At 43.2% G+C, this 21,988-nt stretch overlaps 2 protein-coding genes across 5 annotated transcripts; both read left to right on the forward strand.

Annotated features, from left to right (window-relative positions):
- Nucleotides 1–491: 491 nt before the first annotated feature.
- LOC117845479 (E3 ubiquitin-protein ligase UPL1) lies at nt 492–16,651 on the forward strand. 4 transcript variants are annotated; one of them, XM_034726529.2, is made up of 17 exons: nt 492–769; nt 2,103–2,198; nt 2,285–2,491; nt 2,637–9,344; nt 9,453–10,487; nt 10,587–10,901; nt 11,496–11,694; nt 11,849–12,114; nt 12,197–12,489; nt 13,380–14,484; nt 14,571–14,717; nt 14,800–14,880; nt 14,998–15,223; nt 15,316–15,455; nt 15,600–15,706; nt 15,811–15,976; nt 16,308–16,651. In XM_034726529.2, the coding sequence occupies exons 1-16, from the start codon at nt 737–739 to the stop codon at nt 15,911–15,913; spliced, it is 11,061 nt and encodes a 3,686-aa protein (XP_034582420.1). In that variant the 5' UTR covers nt 492–736; the 3' UTR covers nt 15,914–15,976; nt 16,308–16,651. The 4 variants fall into 4 exon arrangements, with proteins under 4 accessions (XP_034582420.1, XP_034582419.1, XP_034582417.1 ...); XM_034726528.2 differs by having other exon boundaries at nt 2,637–8,610; nt 8,707–10,487; XM_034726526.2 differs by having other exon boundaries at nt 2,637–10,487.
- A 1,232-nt stretch (nt 16,652–17,883) lies between these two features.
- On the forward strand, nt 17,884–20,720 carry LOC117841971 (protein NOI4). Its single transcript, XM_034722299.2, has 3 exons — nt 17,884–18,041; nt 19,061–19,258; nt 20,137–20,720. Exons 1-3 carry the CDS (start codon nt 18,033–18,035, stop codon nt 20,179–20,181), a joined length of 252 nt encoding a protein of 83 aa, XP_034578190.1. The 5' UTR covers nt 17,884–18,032; the 3' UTR covers nt 20,182–20,720.
- Nucleotides 20,721–21,988: the final 1,268 nt, after the last annotated feature.

The raw sequence follows: 21,988 nt of genomic DNA on the forward strand, positions 1-21,988 counted from the left end.
TCGGATGTTTGGACACTAATTAGGAGTATTAAACATAGTCTAATTACAAAACTAATTGCACAACCTCTAGGCTAAATCGCGAGACGAATCTATTAAGCCTAATTAGTCCATGATTTGACAATGTGGTGCTAATTACAGTAACCATTCGCTAATGATGGATTAATTAGGCTTAATAGATTCGTCTCGCGATTTAGCCTAGGGATTGTGCAATTAGTTTTGTAATTAAACTATGTTTAATACTCTTAATTAGTGTTCAAACATCCGATGTGACAGTAGCACCTGCTATCAAACACCCCCTAACTATGATCTTCACCTGGTTTGTGTTAAAAAGCACTATGGTCTTCACCGTGCACCGTGGTAGCGTGGGCCTAGGCATCATCATCATCACAGTCACATAACCGCCGTCGCCGTACGCGTAGCAGCGCTCGTCTCCTTTACCTCGCCTCCCCTCCCCTGCCCCCTCTCTCGCTCCTTCAGAACGACACGCGCATCCCCCTCCCCGATACGATTCCTCTCCTTCTCTCCCCAGCGATCGCCCCAGCGCCCCCCCAAAACCCTAACCGCGCGGCGCCTCGGCGGCGGCTGCCGGAGGGGACGGCGTAGCGCCCCCAGGCGGAGGCGGACAGCGCAGCGGGTTGCCCCCCTGCGGCTGAGTCGGCGGACGAGGTGGCGGAGGGCCTTGCCGCCACCCCCCTCCTTCACCCCCCCCCCCCCCCCCGGCGATGCGAATTGCGGTATGAAGCTCAAGCGGCGACGCGCGGTGGAAGTGGTACGCCGCCTCGCCCCAATCTGTTACCCTATTCCCACTCGATCGCCGCGATCTATGTGCCGATCGCCCTGATCGCGGCGGCCTGCGATTGCGAACGGATTAGGGTATTGCCCCGGGGTTTTTACCCGTGCGGGGTACAGCCCATGGTGGCGATTCCTGTTCCGGCGGGAGAAGGTTTTGGGGGGTTTAGGATGCCGCATGCCCAGGGTACCTTTCGGTTTTGGGAATCACTAGGCTGGCATCATGGCTTGTGCAGTGTTCAGTGTCTGCAATCCTTGCAACGGTAGTTTATGGTTACAAAAAAGAAGCTTTTGACCTCAAGATAGATGCTTTGTAGTTCCATGCTCATCAGGAAGGCTGTGTTTTTCTGACTATCATACTGTTTGATGCAGTCTTGGTGGGGGTTCTTTGCTTGTAACGCTTGTCTTAGATCCGCAGTTGGCCAAACCTGTATGTGCAGTAGTTAAATCTGGATTTGTTCTAGTTCTTTTCCTTTTTCCTGAATAACCCCCCCCCCCCCCCCCCCCCCCCACCCCCATTTGTTAAGGTCAGGTGAAGGTGGGTGTAGTCTGAAGTTTTGTTCTCTAGTTGTGTGAAGAGATGAATTTGATGATTGATATGACTATGATAGTTGAACTCAAGGACTTAAGAAAGATCGAAACAAATTTATATGCTTTGCACTACATTGCTTAGATCTTTGAACGGACTGCATTTCAGATTAAACAAGGGCATTCAGTTTAATAATAAATAATCTGTAATTGCTATTTGTTATGGTCAAGGTCAACGGCTTTGAGCAATGTTTAGAGGCAAAGATTCTTTTGGTGTGTTTATGTCAAAAGTATAAGATGTATTTGTGCAGTGTTCCATCCGTACTTTATTAGGAGAATCCTGACGGGTCATGATGTGGAGTCCTAGAATTTGCTAGCTTTGACATGGCTTTGCTTGCCACTTGATATTCCAAAATTTTAAAATTCAAGTGCCAACTTCTTTCCAATGACGCATCAAGATTTGAGTTACTAAATCTGTTGGGATAATAAATTTTGTTTTCGAACTCTTCTGCTAAAGAAAGTTAAGCAGTACAAGTCCCAACTTCTTTCCAATGACACGTCAAGATTTGGGTTACCAAATCTGATGGGAGAATGAATTTTGTTTTCAGCTCATCTGCTAAAGTAAGTTAAGCTGGACATAATATTTCATAAACAGTTGTGTGCACAAGTTAGTTGCTTTTTGTTTAGTGCTTTATATTGACTGTTAAACTAGCTTGAATTTGTGGATCCCTTTTCAAATCTCATACCTTTCACCAATGGAACCAATGAACTTTTTTTATTTGCAGCCTCCAAATATAAAATCTTTCATCGACAGTGTTACCGCAGTTCCTCTTGACAATGTAGAACTGCCTCTGAAGGATTTTGCATGGGAATTTGACAAGGTTTGCACAGTGTAGACCTTTCTTCCTCTATAACATATCTGCGATGATGTTATGAATTCTAATCTCTTGCTATCAAAATGGTGCAGGGGGATTTTCATCACTGGGTGGACCTTTTCAATCACTTTGATTCTTTCTTTGAGAGTTATATCAAATCAAGGAAAGATTTGCTGCTCGAAGATAATTTTCTTGATGTGGATCCCCCATTTCCTAGGGAAGCAGTCCTTCAAATTCTTCGAGTGTCAAGAATAATATTGGAAAATTGCACAAATAGACACTTCTATAGTTTTTTTGAGGTCAGCACTTTCTTGCACCTGTTTATCAGGAGGTCCTATTCTCTTTTTTCCATTTGTATTTATTTTTCTATAGTGCAAAGTTTCCTTCATCTCATTAGTATAGTGCTAATGTATGTATTTTTTTTCTTGTCCTCAATGTTTACAGCAGCATCTGTCTGCTCTTCTAGCATCTACAGATGCGGATATTGTTGAAGCGAGCTTGCAGACATTAATGGCATTTGTAAACAAGTCAGTTGGGAAAAGCTCGATACGCAGCACATCTCTGACTTCAAAGTTATTTGCCTTCTCTCAAGGTTGGGGTGGAAAAGAAGGCGGCCTTGGATTAATAGCATGTTCTTTGCCGATTGTATCGGATCCAGTTTCCACTGAAGTTGGCTCCACTCTCCATTTTGAGTTCTATCGTGGTGCTGATAAATCAGAGAAATCCCAGTCTGTAGATAAGGGGAACAGGTTGGAAGTAATTCATTTACCGAATGTCAATACCTGCAAGGAGACAGACCTTGAAATATTGGACAAGTTGGTCAAGGATTACAGTGTGCCGCAAGCTTTAAGGTTCCCTCTTCTTACAAGATTGAGATTTGCAAGGGCATTTGACACTTTGACATGTCGACGCCAATATATCTGTATCCGCCTATATGCCTTTATTGTTCTTGTGCAAGCAGGCCATGATACTGAAGGTTTATCATCATTTTTGAATAATGAACCAGAATTCATTGATGAGCTATTATCATTGCTTAGCTACGAGGATGAGATACCAGAAAAAATTAGGATATTGGGAATCCTTTCATTGGTTGCACTGTCCCAAGATCGATCTCACCAGCCTACTGTATTGTCCTCGGTAACTTCAGGTGGTCATCGTAGTATTCTTCCTAGTCTCATGCAGAAGGCAGTTGATTCTATCATCAGTGGTTCTATGAAATGGTCCATAATATTTGCTGAAGCTCTTCTTTCTCTTGTTTCTATGTTGGTATCATCAACCCCAGGTTCTCTAGCTCTTCAAGAAGCAGGTTTTATACCCACCATTTTGCCTCTTCTCAAAGATACAAACACACAGCATTTACACCTTGTTAGTACGGCAGTGCATGTCATTGAGAGCTTCCTGGATTATCACAATCCCTCTTCAGCATTGTTCAGGGATCTAGGTGGACTAGATGACACTATTGCACGCCTTAAGATAGAAGTATCACAAGTTGAGATTGGTTCGAAAAAAAATGAAGAGTCTCAGTCAATCAATAAAGGAAAAGAGGTTGAAAGTTGTCCACTGGTGCCAGATATGCAGCCCTCATGTTCTGAAGCCTTGGTTTTGTATAATAGGAAGAACTTAATGAAAGTTTTACTACGTACAATATCTCTGGCAACATATGTTCCTGGTAGCTCTGCTCGTGTTGATGGTTCTGAAGAGAATGTATTGCCTCCATGTTTATGTACAATTTTTAGGAGAGGCAAGGACTTTGGTGGTGGTGTTTTCTCACTTGCTGCAAATGTTATGAGTGATCTCATACATAAAGACCCAACATGCTATTCTGTTCTTGATGCAGCTGGTTTGCCACAAGCATTTCTTGATGCTATACTGGACGGTGTACTTTACAACTCTGATGCAGTCTCATGTATACCACAGTGTTTGGATGCATTATGTTTGAATAATAGTGGTCTTCAATTAGTAAAGGACTGCAATGCTTTAAGATGCTTTGTGAAAATCTTTACCTCCAGATTATATTTGAAGGCTCTTAATGGGGACACAACAGGGGCCTTATCAAGTGGACTCGATGAATTAATGCGCCATGCATCATCATTACGTTCCTCTGGAGTTGACATGTTTATTGAAATCTTGAACACTGTTTCAAAAATTGGGTGTGGTGGAGACTCTAATTCCTGTGCGGAATGTGATAATTCCTCTGCAGCTGTTCCCATGGATGCTGATGTGGAGGGAGCTACAACACAGAGTGAGGGTGTACCTTCTGAGGTGGGATGCTCAGGCAAAATGGTTGAGGCTCCTCTAGATGCTACGACATCATCTTCCATTGAGTTATTTCTTCCTGAATGCATATGCAATGTTGCTCGTCTCCTTGAAACTGTTCTGCAAAATACTGACACATGCAGGCTATTCATTGAGAAAAAAGGAATTGAAGCTGTTCTTCAACTGTTTAAGTTGCCAGTATTACCTGTATCTGTTTCAATTGGTCAGAGTATTTCTGTTGCATTTAAAAACTTCTCACCTCAGCATTCTGTTTCTCTGGCAAGAGCAGTGTGCTCATTTTTTCGAGACCACCTTAAATTGACAAATGAACTGTTGGGTTTGATCTCTGGAACTAAGCTGGTTGATAGTGAACTTGTGAAGCAATCAGCTCTCATGAAATCACTTTCTACTCTTGAAGGGCTTTTATCTCTTGCCAATTTTCTTCTAAAGGGAACAACCATTATGATTTCAGAACTGGCTTTTGCAGATGCTGAGATATTGAAGGAATTGGGGAAGGTTTATACTGAAGTCACATGGCAGATCTCTTTACTCAGTGATGCCAAGGTGGATAAGCAAGAGTCAGATCAAGATGATGTAGCTGGAGATGCTTCAATTTCTAATGCATCTGAAAGGGATAGTGATGATGACACAAGTGCAGCACCAGTAGCAAGATATATGAATTCTGTTTCAGCAAGAGCCTCTTTATCACCCTGGAGCATGGAGCAAGATTTTGTATCAGCAGTCCGATCTGCTGCCAACATGCACCGCCATGGTCGGCACTCACTATCAAGGATACGTGGGCGCCTAAGTGGAGTATTGGATGCAACACATACTGATTTGGATGGCCCTTTTTCTCCAGCAGAGATCTCTAGGAGTCATGATGCTTCAAAGAAAAGTCCTGAAGTTGTTGTTTCTGAACTTCTGACAAAGCTTGGCTACACCATGCGTTCCTTCCTCTCTACCCTTGTCAAAGGATTACCAGCTCGTCGTCGAGCTGACTCTAATCTTAGCCCAGCTTCAAGAAGTCTTGTGACTGCACTTGCACAACTTTTCCTTAGCGCTCTTGGTTACTCTGGACATTCTACCGCTGGCTTTGAGATGTCGTTATCTGTCAAATGTCGATACCTTGGAAAGGTTGTGGAAGACATGGCTGTGCTTACATTCGACAGCAGGCGTCGCTCATGCAATTCTGCACTTGTTAATAGTTTCTATGTGAATGGAACGTTCAAGGAAGTTCTAACTACCTTTGAAGCCACCAGTCAGCTTCTATGGACGCTTCCTTTCTCTGCTCCTGCTGGCACAGATCAAGGTTCCTCTATTAATGAGAAGGTGTCTCACAATACCTGGCTTCTGGATACGTTGCAGAGTTATTGTAAATTGCTAGAATATTATGTGAACTCTACATTCTTATTGTCTCCATCCTCTTCTCATAATCAGCTTCTTGTCCAGCCTATTGTTACTGAGCTGTCAATTAATCTATTCCCCGTGCCTTCAGAGCCAGAATCATTTGTTCGTATGCTTCAATCTCAAATTCTAGACGCAGTCCTTCCTGTTTGGAATCATAAAATATTTCCTGAGTGCAGCCCAACTCTTGTTACCTCCTTGGTCTCAATTATGAACAATATATGCTCTGCTGTTGGAGATCTGAAGCAAAGCCGCAATATTGCCGGGGTTGCCAACCAGCGTGTTACTAGCCCCCCTCTTGATGAGTCAGCTATTGCTACGATTGTTGAAATGGGATTTTCAAGAGCTAGGGCAGAAGAAGCTCTGAGAAGCGTCAGAACTAACAGCGTGGAGATGGCAACTGATTGGTTGTTCAGCCATCCAGAAGAATTTGTTCAAGAAGATGTGCAGCTTGCACAGGCACTAGCTTTGTCACTTGGAAACTCCATTGAAACACCCAAGGAGGATGGAAGCAATAAGAATGATACAGCTACTGCTGAAGAAAAAGGTGTATTTGTGCTCCCTTTGGATGACATTCTCACTGTATCGACAAAGCTTTTCTGCTCTAGTGATTCCGCCATGGCTTTCCCATTGACTGACCTTCTAGTGACACTATGCAACCGTAATAAGGGGGAATACCGACAGCGGGTAGTCCTGTATCTTTTTGAGCAACTAAGACGTTTTTCGTCAGATACCATCACTGATGCAGGTGCTTTGTATTCCGTTGCCCATTTGTTGGCTTTGCTTCTGAGTGAAGACAGTGGCATACGTGAAATTGGTGCTGAAAATGGTGTCACCCCTCACGTTCTTAACATGTTAGAAAATCTTAAATCAAGGACAGACCACACAGATAAGACTTGGAATTCTATCAGTGCTCTGTTGCTCATATTGGATAACATGCTACAATTTAATCCAAAGCTTAATACGGAAACAACAGATGGTGCATCCAAGTCAACTTCTGACATATCCAGTGCTGACAGCAAGGCAAATCCAGCACCACCTGATGAAGAGAAAACTGAAACTATGGATTCAGCAGACGATGCAAGTGCTAATGTGTTTGAAAAGATTTTGGGGAAATCTACTGGCTATTTGACCGATCAGGAGAGCCAAAAGGCACTGGTTTTCTGCTGTGAATTCATCAAGAAACGTGTGCCAGCAACAGTTATGCAAGCTGTTCTTCAGCTCAGTGCCCGCTTGACAAAGACACATGCTCTTGCTGCTCAATTTTTTGAAAATGGTGGCCTATCATCTCTTTTAAATCTCCCAAGTGCTTGCATCTTTCCAGGATTTGAGACCTTAGCATCTGCCATTGTGCGCCACCTCATTGAGGATCCTCAGACCTTGCAGAGTGCCATGGAATTGGAGATACGACAGTCATTAAGCAACCGTGGCAGTCGTACTCCACGCTCATTTCTGACAAATATGGCACCGCTGATATCTAGGGATCCTGTGATCTTCATGAGGGCCGTAACTTCAGTCTGCCAGTTAGATTCTTCAGGAGGGAGAATGAATGTAGTCTTGTTGAAGGATAAGGAAAGAGACAGGGAGAAACAGAAAGTTCCTTCAATAGAAAGTGGTGTGCCATGCAATGAGCCTGTTCGGGTGACAGCTGATATTAAGTCAGTTGATACACCGAACAGATGGTCACGGAGCCACAAAAAGGTTCCTGCTAGTCTTTCGCAAGTGATCGATCAGCTTCTCGAGATCATTATGAGCTATCCATCTGCAAGCAAAGAACAGGGGTTTGATGGTTACTCCCTGTTGACTCCAATTGATGTTGACGAACCAAACACTAAGGGAAAATCCAAAGTTGATGATGGCCAAGAGCTTGAGGGTGATGCTCTCTCTGAGAGATCTGCCTTACTGTCAAAGTTGGCATTTGTGCTTAAGTTGATGAGTGAGATACTCCTCATGTATGTGCATGCAGTAGGGATAATTCTGAGACGGGATACAGAGATATCACAGTCACGAAGTTGCGATCAAGGTGCTGGACACAGTGGTCTACTGCATCATATATTCTATCTGCTACTTCCACTAACTTCGGTTAAAACTGCTGATGTCTCAGATGATTGGACAGGGAAGTTGTCTGAGAGGGCTTCCTGTTTCTTGGTAGCTTTATGCTGCCGATCTGCTGAAGGTCGTAGAAGGGTTATTTCTGAAATTGTGAAGGCATTTAACTATTTCATTGATTCAGCAAGCAGTACCTCCAGAGGATCTTTGATACCTGACAGAAAAGTTTTGGCTTTCTCTGAGCTGGTAAATTCAATATTGTCGCGGAATAGTCAGAGCAACTTGCCTGTTCTTGGTTGCTCGCCTGATATTGCAAAACCTATGGTAGATGGTGGAATGGTACAATCTCTTTCTGGTTTTCTGAAAGTAATTGACCTGGATCACCCAGATGCTACAAAGGTTGTCAACTTGATATTGAAGGCTTTGGATAGCCTCACCAGGACTGCTTATGCTAGTGATCAAGTTCTCAAGTCAGATCGATATACCAAGAACAGATTACCAGGGTCACATGAACAAACACATGAAGCTGATGACACTGTAATCCATGAGCAAAGCACGGATAACAGACATCATCATACTGATGACACCATCCAATCTACAAGTCAACAAGCGCAAGAACTGTCTCATGTTGATAGGGACAATAATGAGAATCATGTCCAACCTTCTGAACAAGAAATGGGAGTTGATCTAGTGGACAATAACTCTAGCGGTAATCCTCCAATGCATGGTGTGGAGTTCATGCGAGACGAAACAATTGAAGGTAATGTAATGGCTACTAGTACTGACGTTGGTTTGCCTTTCCCAGTGCAACATCAAGCTGATGACGAAATGGGTGAGGAAGATGAGGATATTGGGGAGGAAGGGGAGGATGAAGACGAGGATGAGGATGATGAGGAAATAGCAGATGAGGGAGCTGGTTTGATGTCCATAGCTGACACAGATATTGAGGACCAGGAGAACAATGCAATTGGTGAGGAATACAATGATGATCTGATGGATGAAGAAGATGACGACTTTCTTGAGAACCGTGTTATAGAAGTGAGATGGAGGGAGAGCTTAACTGGAATGGATCATCATCTGAGATTTTCCAGGGGTCGTGCAGACTCAAGTGGTTTTATTGATATATCTTCTGAGTCATTTCATGGTGTGGGAACGGAGGATTCATTTAATCTGCATCGTTCGTTCGGTCTTGAGCGTCGCCGCCAAAGTGGAAGTAGGTCACTTCTTGATCGACCAAGGTCTGATGGAAATGCTTTTCTTCATCCACTGCTCGTCAGGCCAGCTCAGTCTAGGGAGGGAACTGGTTCAGCGTGGCCCTCTGGCGGCACCACCTCATCAAGAGATTTTCACACACTATCTTTTGGGAATTCAGACATCCCCTTGTACATGTTAGATGCTGGGTTTCCGCCAGAAACTGCTCCCCCAGTGTTTGGTGAGCGTGTTGTAAGTACTGCTCCCCCACCTTTGATAGATTTCTCACTTGGTGGGGATTCCCTCCGAATTAGGCGGGGCCCTGGTGATAATCCATGGACTGATGATGGTCAACCACAGGCAGGTAATCATGCAGCTGCTGTTGCTCAGGCAGTGGAGGATCAATTTGTGTCGCAGTTAACTGCGGTTAGTAATTCAAATAATACTCCTCTGGTGCAGCCTGAACAGAATGGCAATGATGTGAATGCACACTTACAATCACCAGATACAGGAACTATAGCAACCAATTCTCTTGCTCAACCTGTTGGTGGTCATCAGCAAGTTCATACTGTTAATCAAGAACCTGCTCCTGCTGATGGTCTCTGTCCTACAAATGTGCAGGTAAATCAACAGTCGGTTGGTTCTGTTCATGATAATCGTGTTGAGGAAGCGGTACAGCAAACAGCAGCTGATGATCCTATACCTCAGAGTGATGAAATGTTGTCTATTGCTGATACACAACTTGGTGATTGTCCTGAAAGAGATTCCTTGTCTGGTAATCAAAGTTGTGATCATATTATGCACAATGAGATTGAAGCACCTCAACAAGCTCAGTTGAGTAATGATCCTAGGGAAGCCCCATCTGATCTGGAGTCAAGCTGCCATGCACTTGTCACTTCTGCAAGTGCTGCTCCTGAGCTGAGTGATGCTCATGTAGATTCTGCTGCATTGAATGCGGATGTTGACATGAACAGTGTTGATATTGCTGATAATGAAGTTGGAAACTCAGCTCCTGGTTCTGATGGCAATGGCTTGTCTTCTAGGAGACATGAAGAAGCTCATCAAGAGCCTCAGACAGAGCAACCAAATGCTAACAATGAGGCCTCTAGTGCTAATGAAATCGATCCCACATTTCTTGAAGCATTGCCTGAGGATCTTCGTGCGGAGGTCCTTGCTTCTCAGCAGAACCGTTCTGCCCCAGCTGCTTCCTATACTCCACCAGCTGCAGAAGAAATAGATCCAGAGTTTTTGGCTGCTCTTCCACCAGACATTCAAGCTGAAGTTCTAGCCCAGCAGCGAGCACAGAGGATTGCTCACTCTCAACCAGTTGGTCAGCCAGTAGATATGGATAATGCTTCAATTATAGCAACTTTTCCTCCTGATCTACGTGAAGAGGTAGTGCTTCAATCATTACTACTTTCCCTCCTTGTTTGCGTGAAGAGGTACAGCTTAATTTATATAACAGTTCAGTATACTGACCTGTTTTTACCACAGGTGCTTTTAACCTCGTCAGAAGCAGTTCTGTCTGCCCTTCCTTCAGCGTTACTTGCTGAAGCTCAAATGCTACGGGACAGAGAACTGAGTCGCTATCGTGCTAGAGGAAGCCTCTTTGGTGGAAGCTACAGGCTTGGAGGGAGGAGGTTGCCAGCTGACAATCAGACAGTTATAGATAGGGCTGTTGGTGTTACTATGGGTAGAAGGGTTATTTCTGCTACACCAGGCAGTTCAAAGGGTAAAGATGTGGAAGGGACCCCGCTTCTGGACTCAGATGCTCTACGTGCACTTATTCGCCTTCTGCAGCTTGCTCCGGTAATGTCCAAATTGTGCACAATTTCTCAATAATTGTATTATGTTTTCTTCAACTGAACTTGCAACTTTCTTTTTAGCCGTTGCCACATGTGCTCCATTCTTGGTAGTATGATGTAATATTGCATGTATAAATGTATAGTTGCATAGTGTAAACCTGTCCTTGTAAGCTTGCCACAAGTTCCCAAAATGTTAAATGAAATGATAAGAGCCTTGCACAGTGGAAACCTGTTATAAACCCCTGCAGACACCTATATTCATGTGCCATCTATGGGTAGTAGCATATTATTGGAAGCCTTGCATATTTTCCGTTATGTGTGAACCATCCAGGCAGGACTGGGGTCACAATGTTACCCACCAACCTCTGAAATATGATATTTTAATTCCTTCTAGGCTATAGGAAATCAATAATAATTACATGGATTATGCACTAGAATGAGAAAATGATGACTTTGCAGATAATACATCAATAAAGATGGGTTGAAAAAGTTACTATACACACAATTGTCTCCTCTTTATTTATTATAGGTTTTTGTCCACTTTTCTGTTAGCTTATTACATTTTCAGCTACTGCTTAACTATTCCACATTTTTGCAGCCACTCAGCAAAGGCCTTCTTCAAAGGCTTATGTTCAATCTATGTGCACACAGTGTCACACGTGTTACCTTGGTTGGCCATCTGCTCAACATGATTAAACCTGAATCTGAGGGGCTTAGCATATCTAATTGCATGGCTACGTATAGATTACATGGATGTCAGTGGAACATTGTTTACACACAACCTTACTCTGCAAATGGTAATACAATCTCTCTGTTGTTTGTCTTTTTATTTTTCATTTCTTGGATAATCTTTGGCTCTCCTAAGACTTCTTTTATATTGCTTCCTTTTTTGCTCATTATCTTGTTCAACAGTGTTATTTAGCACTTTTTACTGGCACTACTACTTTTCAGGTTTGCCTCCACTTGTGACACGGAGACTTCTAGAAATCCTGACATATCTTGCTTCTAACCATCCATCTGTTGCGGATCTTTTGGTCCATTTCAATCCTTCAGCTAGTTCAAACTGTTTGATGTTACAGCGGAGTAAAGAGATATCTCAAGAAAGTGCGTCGTTGGACACAAAGCAACCATCTTCACAGGGCTATACACCTATTCTATTGTTTCTTAAGCTCCTAAACAAACCCTTATTTCTGCGCAGTCGAGTATACCTTGAGCAGGTATTTCTCAGCACTAGTTTTGGCGTATGGTAGCTCTTGATTCACTTCAAATATTTATCGTATCTTTTAATTTTGTCCTCAGGTGATGTGCTTGCTTGAAGTTGTGGTCAACAATGCTGCGTCCCAAATTGATTATCCACCTCGTTCTGCACAGATTGCTAATAGTTCAGATGTTGAATTGGTTGATGGGGCACCATCTCAAACTCAGGCGGAACCATCTACTCTGGAACAAGGTCATATTCAGGATAATAGCCAAAGCAAAGATGTTGAGGTGCCAGCGTCATGTGCTAGGCAGGATGTTAATGTGCATGCCATTCTTACTCAGCTTCCTGATGCTGAATTGCATAATCTGTGCAATATTCTGGCACTTGAGGGGTTAGTTTTTTTTTTTTGCTTTGCACTCTTATTCTTTTTATCTTATTATCACATAACATGCACAAATGATGGTTTACGCATCAGTTTTAGAGTTCACATGTATTTCCTGTTGAACATTAATAGGCTGTTTGGTTTGAGGAATGAGATAGTCCATCATTTTCTCACTTTATTGTTTGGTTTGCAAACTGGAATGAGTTGATCCATTACCACCTCATTCCTTACAAGCTAATAATTAGTACTAGTATGAGGAATGGGTTCATTCCACCAAATTTGAGGACTCATGATGCACAACCTCATCTAGAATGGGGTGGTTCCTCAAACCAAACACCCCTAACAGATGCCTTTGATTGTTCATTTTCAAGGAGTAGGAAAGTATGGAGTATGGGAGGGAAGTGGGATTAGGACAAGATTTACATACCATTTTTTCTTACTACACTCTACTAGGTACAGTAGAGAGAAAGCGGACCAACTAGGCAGAATGAAGATGGACCCGAGGCTGACCAATGCGTAATCAGAATACATAGAATTACTAAAGATACAATAACAAGCACCATAGGAAATTAATTCCTTCCGTGTATTTGTTTCTTAGCTTCAAAAGATCCATTTTTGGTAGAATGTTACTTTAAGAACACATTGTTTTCTTTTCCCTCTCTTGCGAAATTGGTTGTCTTGCCACCTTCAACAGCTTTTACAGAATTTATGCAGGAAGACTTGGCCATATGCAGTAAATTGAAACCAATTGATATGCTTTAATATTAGAATACATTTTACTCCAAAAATACTCAAGAAAAGATATTTGATGTCAGACTTCTGACATTTGAAAATTGTTGTCCTTTTTCAGGGCTTTAGACAAATTTACTTACATGTTTCTTTTTTGTTGAAATATTCAGTCTTCCAGATAAAGTGTACTCTCTTGCCTCGGAGGTGGTGAAAAAACTGGCTAGTGTTGCAGCATCGCATCGAAAATTCTTTTCCATTGAGTTAGCTGGTGTTGCTCAGAGTTTAAGTTCTTCGGCAGTAGATGAGCTTGTAACACTGAAGAACACTCAAATGCTTGGGCTCAGTACTTGTTCTATGGCTGGAGCTGCTATCTTGCGGGTGCTGCAAGTCTTATCTACGTTGACTTCAGATGTGATTGATAGTAGACATGAACAAGATATGGGACAGGAAGAGCAGTCAATTTTGTGGGATCTGAATGTTGGTCTTGAACCTTTGTGGCAAGAATTAAGTGATTGTATAAGTGCAACAGAGGCAAAACTTGTACATAATTCAACATTCACTTCCCCTGCTCCATTGGTGGACACTCTGGAAGTTGGTGCTTCATCCTCTGTCTCCCCACCACTTCCTCCAGGCACTCAGCGCTTGTTGCCATTTATAGAATCATTTTTTGTTCTATGTGAGAAGCTTCAAACAAATCAACCAGTTACACAATCAGATTACAATGTTACTGCTCCTGAAGTGAAAGATTTAGCTGGAAGTTCATCGTCACCATCACTGAAGACTGGTGGAATCTGCAATGTTACTTTTATAAAGGTTGCAGAAAAACATCGACGGCTACTCAATGTTTTCATTCGACAAAACCCAAGCTTACTTGAGAAATCACTTTCTATGATGTTGAAAGTACCAAGGCTGATAGATTTTGACAACAAGCGTGCTTACTTCCGGTCGCGCATCCGACAGCAACATGATCAGCATCTTTCGGCTCCTCTACGCATTAGTGTTCGCAGGGCTTACGTTTTGGAGGATTCATATAATCAGTTGAGGTTACGTCGTACCCAGGACCTCAAAGGTCGCTTGACCGTACAATTTCAAGGAGAAGAGGGTATAGATGCTGGAGGACTAACTAGGGAGTGGTACCAGCTGCTCTCAAGAGTTATCTTTGACAAAGGAGCTCTTCTCTTCACCACTGTTGGAAACAATGCGACTTTTCAGCCTAATCCTAACTCTGTTTATCAAACGGAGCACCTTTCTTATTTCAAGTTTGTTGGTCGAGTGGTATTTTCTTGACACTGTCCTCAATAGTATATACTGCATTATTTGTTTTGTGTAACCCCTCTTCTGAGACCTAGTTATTTGCACAGGTTGCTAAAGCATTGTTTGATGGTCAATTGTTGGACGTCCACTTTACCCGTTCATTTTACAAACACATCCTGGGTGCTAAAGTAACATATCATGACATAGAGGCTATTGATCCTGATTACTACAAAAATTTGAAGTGGATGCTGGAGGTTTGGTTTCATTACCCACAAATTTCATATTTTAAGTTTGTGTGGATGTGCACAGTTCCTAAATCATGTCTTTTCTGAACAGAATGATGTAAGTGACCTTCCTGATTTGACATTCAGCATGGATCCTGACGAGGAAAAACATATTCTCTATGAGAAGACTGAGGTATTGAGAAGACATCATGGCTTAGCTGAGACCTTTTCTACTTGCCTCAGCTATTATCTTAGTTTTTTTCGACTAAGGCTATTGTCTTAGTTGTGTTTAATATTTTTTCTAATTCAGGTTACTGATTATGAGCTAAAACCGGGTGGAAGAAACATCAGGGTCACTGAGGAAACTAAACAAGAATATGTTGACCTTGTAGCTGAACATATACTGACCACAGCAATTCGTCCTCAGATTAATGCTTTCCTTGAGGGCTTCACAGAGTTAGTTCCAAGGGACCTAATATCCCTATTTAATGATAAAGAACTTGAACTATTGATCAGTGGTCTTCCTGAAATTGACCGTGAGTGGATTTCATCTGTCAGCAGTAATTCATCATCTTTTGCTTATTTATTTATTTCCTTTTGATTTGATCTTATTGTGTTTGTCCTGCAGTGGATGATTTGAAGGCTAATGCGGAATATATAGGATTTTCTGCTGCATCTCCTGTCATCCAGTGGTTCTGGGAAGTTGTTAAAGCATTCAGTAAGGAGGACATGGCCAGACTACTGCAGTTTGTTACTGGAACATCAAAGGTCAAAAGGCACTTCACTCTGTATTGACACATTTGAAAGTAGAAATACAGTGAAATGTAGTTTCACATAGAAAGTTTCATATGTATTCTTGAACAACATATTGCGGCAGAACTTCAGTAGCCCTTCTGGAATTTGTTTCTGCAGGTACCATTGGAAGGTTTCAAAGCACTACAAGGTATTTCCGGCCCCCAGAGATTTCAGATCCACAAGGCTTATGGAGCTCCAGACCGTCTTCCTTCTGCTCATACATGGTAATACATCAATATGTTTATGTACTGCCTTTCACTTTTGCAATTCTTTGTGATGTCACCTGTTCTTTTTTAGCAATTATTCTAAATGCACAATGAATGTGCAGCTTTAACCAGTTGGACTTACCGGAATATACCTCAAAGGAGCAATTAGAAGAGCGCCTGCTTCTTGCCATTCATGAAGCTAGTGAAGGTTTTGGCTTTGGCTGATCAGTTAGTTCCTCAAGATCCAAAAGAGTGCTGGGTCATTGGTTTTCTGCTTGCCATGTACAGGTATGGGGGTGATTATTTCTTTGCCGCATCTAGATTTTATCATACATGTTTTTTTGAAAAGTTTTATCATACATGTTGGGGAATTTTCATGCCAATCCATTGTTAGGAAAAAAGCCCTGCCCCACACCCCCCAGCCTCACCTATGTGAAGGACCCAAGGTCACTTTGGTGTGGGGTGTGGGGGGTAATTTTCCTCATTTGCTAGGGTAATTTTTGATGGAGAAGCAGAAGTAATAAAGATTTCATTGAGCCCTGCATTGGTCGATACAAACAGTTGAAGATAATCTTTATTCTGTTGTTTCCATGCATTAATTGTTGGTTCCTCCCTGCAGATTTTGAAGGCAATTGAGATGGTCACAGATGCTATACATGACATGGATCGGGCCAAGGAGCCTTTTGGCAATGCTCAGGGTGAAGTTGGGATCCAACATTTTCTTGGAATAGTCAATCAGGATGTGGGGCGGGTACAGTAGGAGTAGAGCTCTGCGGCAAGAGTGCTGATGTAACTAGCTTCCATTTGCCTTCTAGTTAAAAGGTTGGATGTAAATTCGTTTAATGCTTCTTTATACCAATCGTTCTGGTGATTTTTGTACTGCTTCCTCCAATTCTGGGGGCCAGGGCAGTTTCTGCAAATAAATAAGCCATCTGGCAATGCCATGGCTCCATGTTTTTTTAATCAGCTTTTTATGTGCATGCACAAGCGGTATAAACCTCATGAGCAAAAATGTATTGGAAGGTTCTGAAATCGAATGTCAGCTCAGGCTCCCAAAATTGAATAGGAAGGTTCTGCAGTTGGAGTTTCAGTAGATAAAGATGGTGTCGACCTTCAGTTTGAATAGCATGGTTGCGATGCTGCGTGCAACAAGATGGATGACCCTGTCGGCTTCCACGGCTAGCCAGTGTGCGAAGGTGGTTTAAACTATAAGAACTATGTTAAGTGCACATAGTCCACAAACATTACGGTAATTCTATAGAACTGATGTTCGGAATCTTACAAAAATCGGATGGTTTGATCTACGTTGCAATAGTTAAGCATCGATGTTGCTACTATTGTTTATACACGTTTCATGTTGTATGAAATATAATGTTCATGTTGTGGGAATTTTTTTATCTCAGAGTTGAACGAGATGTTTTATTTTGATATTGCAACGGACCGTCCAATGGGAAAATTCCCATCCGATGTTAACTACCCCAAACAATATGGCCGTCCCTCCTAGCCACATTAGATAATTTCATTCTGATTATGCGGTAGAACGTCTAAAGTAACATCATGGGATCTTCAACTTCTCACTTTAATATAGTAAGTTATTCTTAGATATACTCTTGTTTGATAGATTACCTCAACCTTTCGACTTCAGTTATCAGATCTTTTGTTTTAAATTTCCTTAATTAGGTTGTGTTGCTTAGAAAACTTTTTTTTTGAAAATATGCGTTGCTTAGAAAACTAACACGAAGAATTTTGGTTGGCAACCTGAAACAATGAGTAGCCTGTACAATAAAGATCTTAACACATCCGTGCTTAAAATAACCATCTTTCATAGAAGTTCTGTAGCTTAGCTTACAGATAACCATTCTCTCATTCTTATAGCTACTGCAATATCCCCCCCCCCCCCCTTTTTTTTTCCCGTTTCTTCTGATGAGTTTCAGCTGAGATAAGCCCTGCCGTCACGGCTGCAGCCGAGTGGCTGGCAGTCTGGCACGGAGAATCCTGGCTGCAACCGAACTGGGATTCCTCTCTGCTCCTGTCCATGTCCAGTCCAGCACGGCCGAGTGACAGCCTGCCTCCGGGCCCCACCGGCAGCCAGGCGCCACCCAATGACCCAACCCAACACCCTACTCGCCCCGAGACCAGAAGACGCAGTCACACAGCAACTAGTCTACTAAATTAATTAGTATCAGCACAGCAATTAATTAGCGCCCGCTAAGCCACTCCTCTTAATCAATCGATCGCTCCATCAATCAAACCCTCGAAACCGATTCCTCTCTTCCTTTTCCTTCGTCCCCTTTCCTTCCGGTGGTGCGCCTCCACTCCCTCGCCCCCGCAGAAGAGAATCGCCATGGCGGCGGTAAGCTTCTCTCTCGCCTTCTCGGCCGTCCTCCTCCCTCCCCGCTCTTCTTCTCTACCCACCTCGGGAAATTCGACCCGCCCCTCTCGCGCGACGGTCGGTTCTCGGGGCCTGGCGCGCGCCGCCGGAGCAGCTCTTGGGCGCATGTTGATCTGCGCGCGCGGCAGGCGCTGGCGGTGAGGTAGGGGCTGCTCGCCGATCGGCGGCGGGCGCTGCGCTCGGGGATTCGAGGGTTTCGCGGCGAGGGTTTGGTAGCCGTGCCACAGCCGTTTTCTTCCTCCTTGGTTTTGTAGTATGGTGTTTGAGTTCCGCCGCCGTTCCTCGCCGTCCATCGCTTGATACTCAGGGTTTGGGACGCCCTTCCTGTACCTAGAGCCTAGAGGCGACCTGCGATTCGTGACTGTATAGGCTCTGCACTGGTCTTATGATTCGACCGTTGGTACCGTGTTTCTGTGGAATTGAAGTTTCTGCTCTGCGTACTCGTCAGCTGCCAATAAGCTTATTGTTGTGTGGTCCTGCGGGTTCCTTGATTAATTGAATGGTGAAATGACTCCTGCTTCTGTATTACTTCCCGTCCAGTGTAGTACATTAGTAGGAATGGTTTCTGTCTGATAGTAGCAGCTGTTTTTATGAGCTTTATGCGAGTGGTTTAATTGGTTAAGATGAGGCTGAGGGTGAGGCTGCCACAGACCTTGTCTTTCCGTTTCCTCAATTTGACTATGCTGTTGCTATATTTTGTTCAGGCCTAGCATGCAATTTTAATCAGATAGCTGGTGCTTCTGGCTTAAATTTGTGCTCTGCCTGCTGCTTAGTAGTGTCAAACTATGATTGTCTCTCCACATGTTGCATTTTCTTCATGTGAGTCGATAATTTAAGGCTTTTTTTTTCACGGAACAGTTACATCTGTAATGCTTAATTCCATATTCCTTCCTCTGTCTTAACCATTGTACATTCAGGTGCGATTACCACAATGATGCCTGATAAGAGCTTTTTTTCTGCTCCTTTTTGAACTCATGTAGGAAAAAGGAAGTCCACTGCCCAAGTTTGGAGAATGGGATGTCAATGACCCTGCATCAGCTGAGGGGTTCACTGTAATCTTCAACAAAGCCAGGGATGAGAAGAAGACTGGTGGCAACTCACAGGGACAAGATGTGCCCACAAAAAATTCACAGCCATCTGGGCAAGGGTTATATGCAGCAAAGGGACCTAGCAGTTCTGTAAGCACCCTGTCCTTTCCATTTTGGTGTCCCATTTCCATTGGAATTTCAGCACTTTTTATAGTTAAAGAAATAGTCTATGATGGCCTATAATAACAACGAATAGTTGCAACTCCATATCAAGGTGGATGTACTCACTTACTGGTCCTGCCTTCATGTCTAATTATTCTGACTGCTTTTGAAAGAACTGCAATTTTTGTTCCAAATATGACCATATACTGTTGCAATCATATTGTTTACACAATGAATTGTAACGTGCCCTTCTATCTGTATGTAGTGGGTCTGTAGTGGTTTGAGCCATTCAAAATCATGTATTGGATTGTTGGCCATGAGGCTCTATTATGTTTATGGCTGAGGATGACCATGTAATGCTGCTAACAGATGGGAAAAAAATGTTGTTTTAACTTATTGGAAATGTTGAAAAACAATAAATGTTCTAGCATAGATAGTTGTTACAATCATGAGTTGGTGCGTATTACAGAAATTCTGCAGGCCTCCCTTTACAGGCAGCTCGATTGTAACCAAAGTGTCTGCCATTGCTGTAGAGAGTTATCAATCTTTGTCATAGTCATTTCATTGGCATCTACACTAGTAAACAGGAAAGACCATAGCCATGATGCAAGTCCCTTTACGGCTTGTTTTAGGCAAGGGTGAGCCTATTGTCCCTTCCAATGTTTTATGGATCTAGCCAAATCTCATGCATATAAATGAGATCTTTCTAGGAAGTCTTTAGTGTGCATGAGTAGCAAAATCTGTTAATTCTAGTGTGTATGACATGATGATTACTAATGGTAGCTCTTGCATAACTGTCAGGGAAATCTTTTGCCCTGGTAATGTGATGTTTAGATGTTTTCATCAAGATCTGTTTCTATTTGCAGAAGAAATGGTTCTGCTGCATGCAACCTACTGCTGCTGAATCTTGAGGGTCATGAAGTTGACTGGACCGTGGAGCCGAGCTATGGTTATCTTGTTGAATTCTGAAGGGACTTCATGACATCCATGAAAACTTGTTTGTGAAAGTTTTTTACAGTTAAGTGGTGAAGATGCTATGGGGAGTCGAGTAATGTTACTGGTCTGGTGTGTACATTATTTACAACCTATATATGTGGGTGAACATCGGTGGTATATATGTAATGCATAAAGTTGTGTTTGATCATTTGACTCGATATTCAGAGTCCCTTGAGTTAAAAAGGTGGAAAAAGAAAAGAGAAAACAAAAGCAACACCGAAAGGCATTTCAAGTTGGAAGTGCATGTGATTCTTTCCTGTCTGTAGATCTATGCTACTTTCCAAAACAGGTGGGGATTACACGTTCTGTTGCAGTTAGCTTGAAGTACTTGTAGTTCTTTGAATTCCCCGTAAACTGTATTGTTGGATGATGAAAAACTTGAAACATTAAATGGTTTGTTTTGAGTTTTTAGGGTTTGCTATGATATGCAAATTCCCCCCTTTTTGGATGTTTATTTTCGAGAGTTTCTTTCATGGATGTTGCATTGTGTGATGCAAATTTTATTTTTAGGGCGCTCATGACGTCTCACGGCCCAGCAACGCGCGCATACGGCCACCGGCGCCGCCCCTGCCGCGCCTCCGCCACTGCGCCGCGCCACCGCTCGCCGCCCCAGCCCGCGACTTTTTTGTTTTTTAACCCTTTTTGCGAAAGATTCTCACAAATAGACCCCTGGCGAAACTAATTCCAAAAATGGACCCGTAGCTTGGCGCCATTACAACGTCTCGGCGCCAGCCATCCTGGCGCCAAGGTCTTTGCACAGCTGCTGATGCGGATGCCGACGTGGCGGGGGCTTGGCGCCAGCCATGATGGCGCCAAGCCTTGGCGCCATGGATCTTGGCGCCGAGCTATCTACGCCGTACCCCCTCGCGTTTCGAACTAAATAAGTATAATTATTCCGAGAAGTGTGTAACAAACTAAGTTGTGGTTCAACTGGTTAGGAGGTGAGTTCCTTAGCTTGGAGACCTGAGTTCAAACCCTAGTGTTGAAACTTTTTTTTCTACATTTTATTTTTTTAATTTGGAAGGCAGGGTAACCCGACATGTACAAACTCTATTATCCTGTACAACAGAGAAAAAAATAAAATGTACAAAAAAAGGTTCAACACTGGGGTTTGAACTCCTAGGATACGAGATTTCGTAAAATAAAGTTGCACCGCTTGTTTACCTGTACAACAGAGAAAAAAATAAAATGTAGAAAAAAAGGTTCAACACTAGGGTTTGAACTCAGGTCTCCAAGCTAAGGAACTCACCTCCTAACCAGTTGAACCACAGCTTAGTTTGTTGCACACTCCTCGGAATAATTATACTTCTTTAGTTCGAAACGCGAAGAGGTACGGCGTAGATAGCTCGGCGCCAAGATCCATGGCGCCAAGGCTTGACGCCATCATAGCTGGCGCCAAGCTCCCGCCACGTCGGCATCCGCGTCAGCAGCTGCGCAAAGACCTTGGCGCCAGCCAGCAGCTGCGCAAAGACCTTGGCGCCAGGATAGCTGGCGCCGAGACGTTGTAGCTTGGCGCCAGTGTGGATGGCGCCAAGCTAAGGGTCCATTTTTGGAATGGGTTCCGTCAGGGATCTATTTGTGAAAATCTTTCAAAAAAGGGTTAAAAAATAAAAAAGTCGGCCGCCCCTTCCCCCCAGCGCGGCCAGCTCCCGCACACCTCCCAGCGCGCTCGCCTGCGGGTCCCACGGACGGACTCGAGACGGCGTCGAAGTGGGTCGGCTC

This window comes from Setaria viridis, chromosome 2 (assembly GCF_005286985.2).
Source record: "Setaria viridis chromosome 2, Setaria_viridis_v4.0, whole genome shotgun sequence".
Lineage (NCBI taxonomy): Eukaryota > Viridiplantae > Streptophyta > Magnoliopsida > Poales > Poaceae > Setaria > Setaria viridis.

What these genes read in the sequence shown, in the direction of transcription:
- LOC117845479 (XM_034726526.2), top strand. Translation starts at nt 737, where the DNA reads ATGAAGCTCAAGCGGCGACGCGCGGTGGAAGTG. An exon ending in GTCGAGTATACCTTGAGCAG is followed by an intron (nt 12,115 to 12,196) that starts GTATTTCTCAGC and finishes TTTTGTCCTCAG; the next exon opens with GTGATGTGCTTGCTTGAAGT. An exon ending in TTGTTACTGGAACATCAAAG is followed by an intron (nt 15,456 to 15,599) that starts GTCAAAAGGCAC and finishes TTGTTTCTGCAG; the next exon opens with GTACCATTGGAAGGTTTCAA.
- LOC117841971 (XM_034722299.2), top strand. An exon ending in CAAAGGGACCTAGCAGTTCT is followed by an intron (nt 19,259 to 20,136) that starts GTAAGCACCCTG and finishes TTCTATTTGCAG; the next exon opens with AAGAAATGGTTCTGCTGCAT.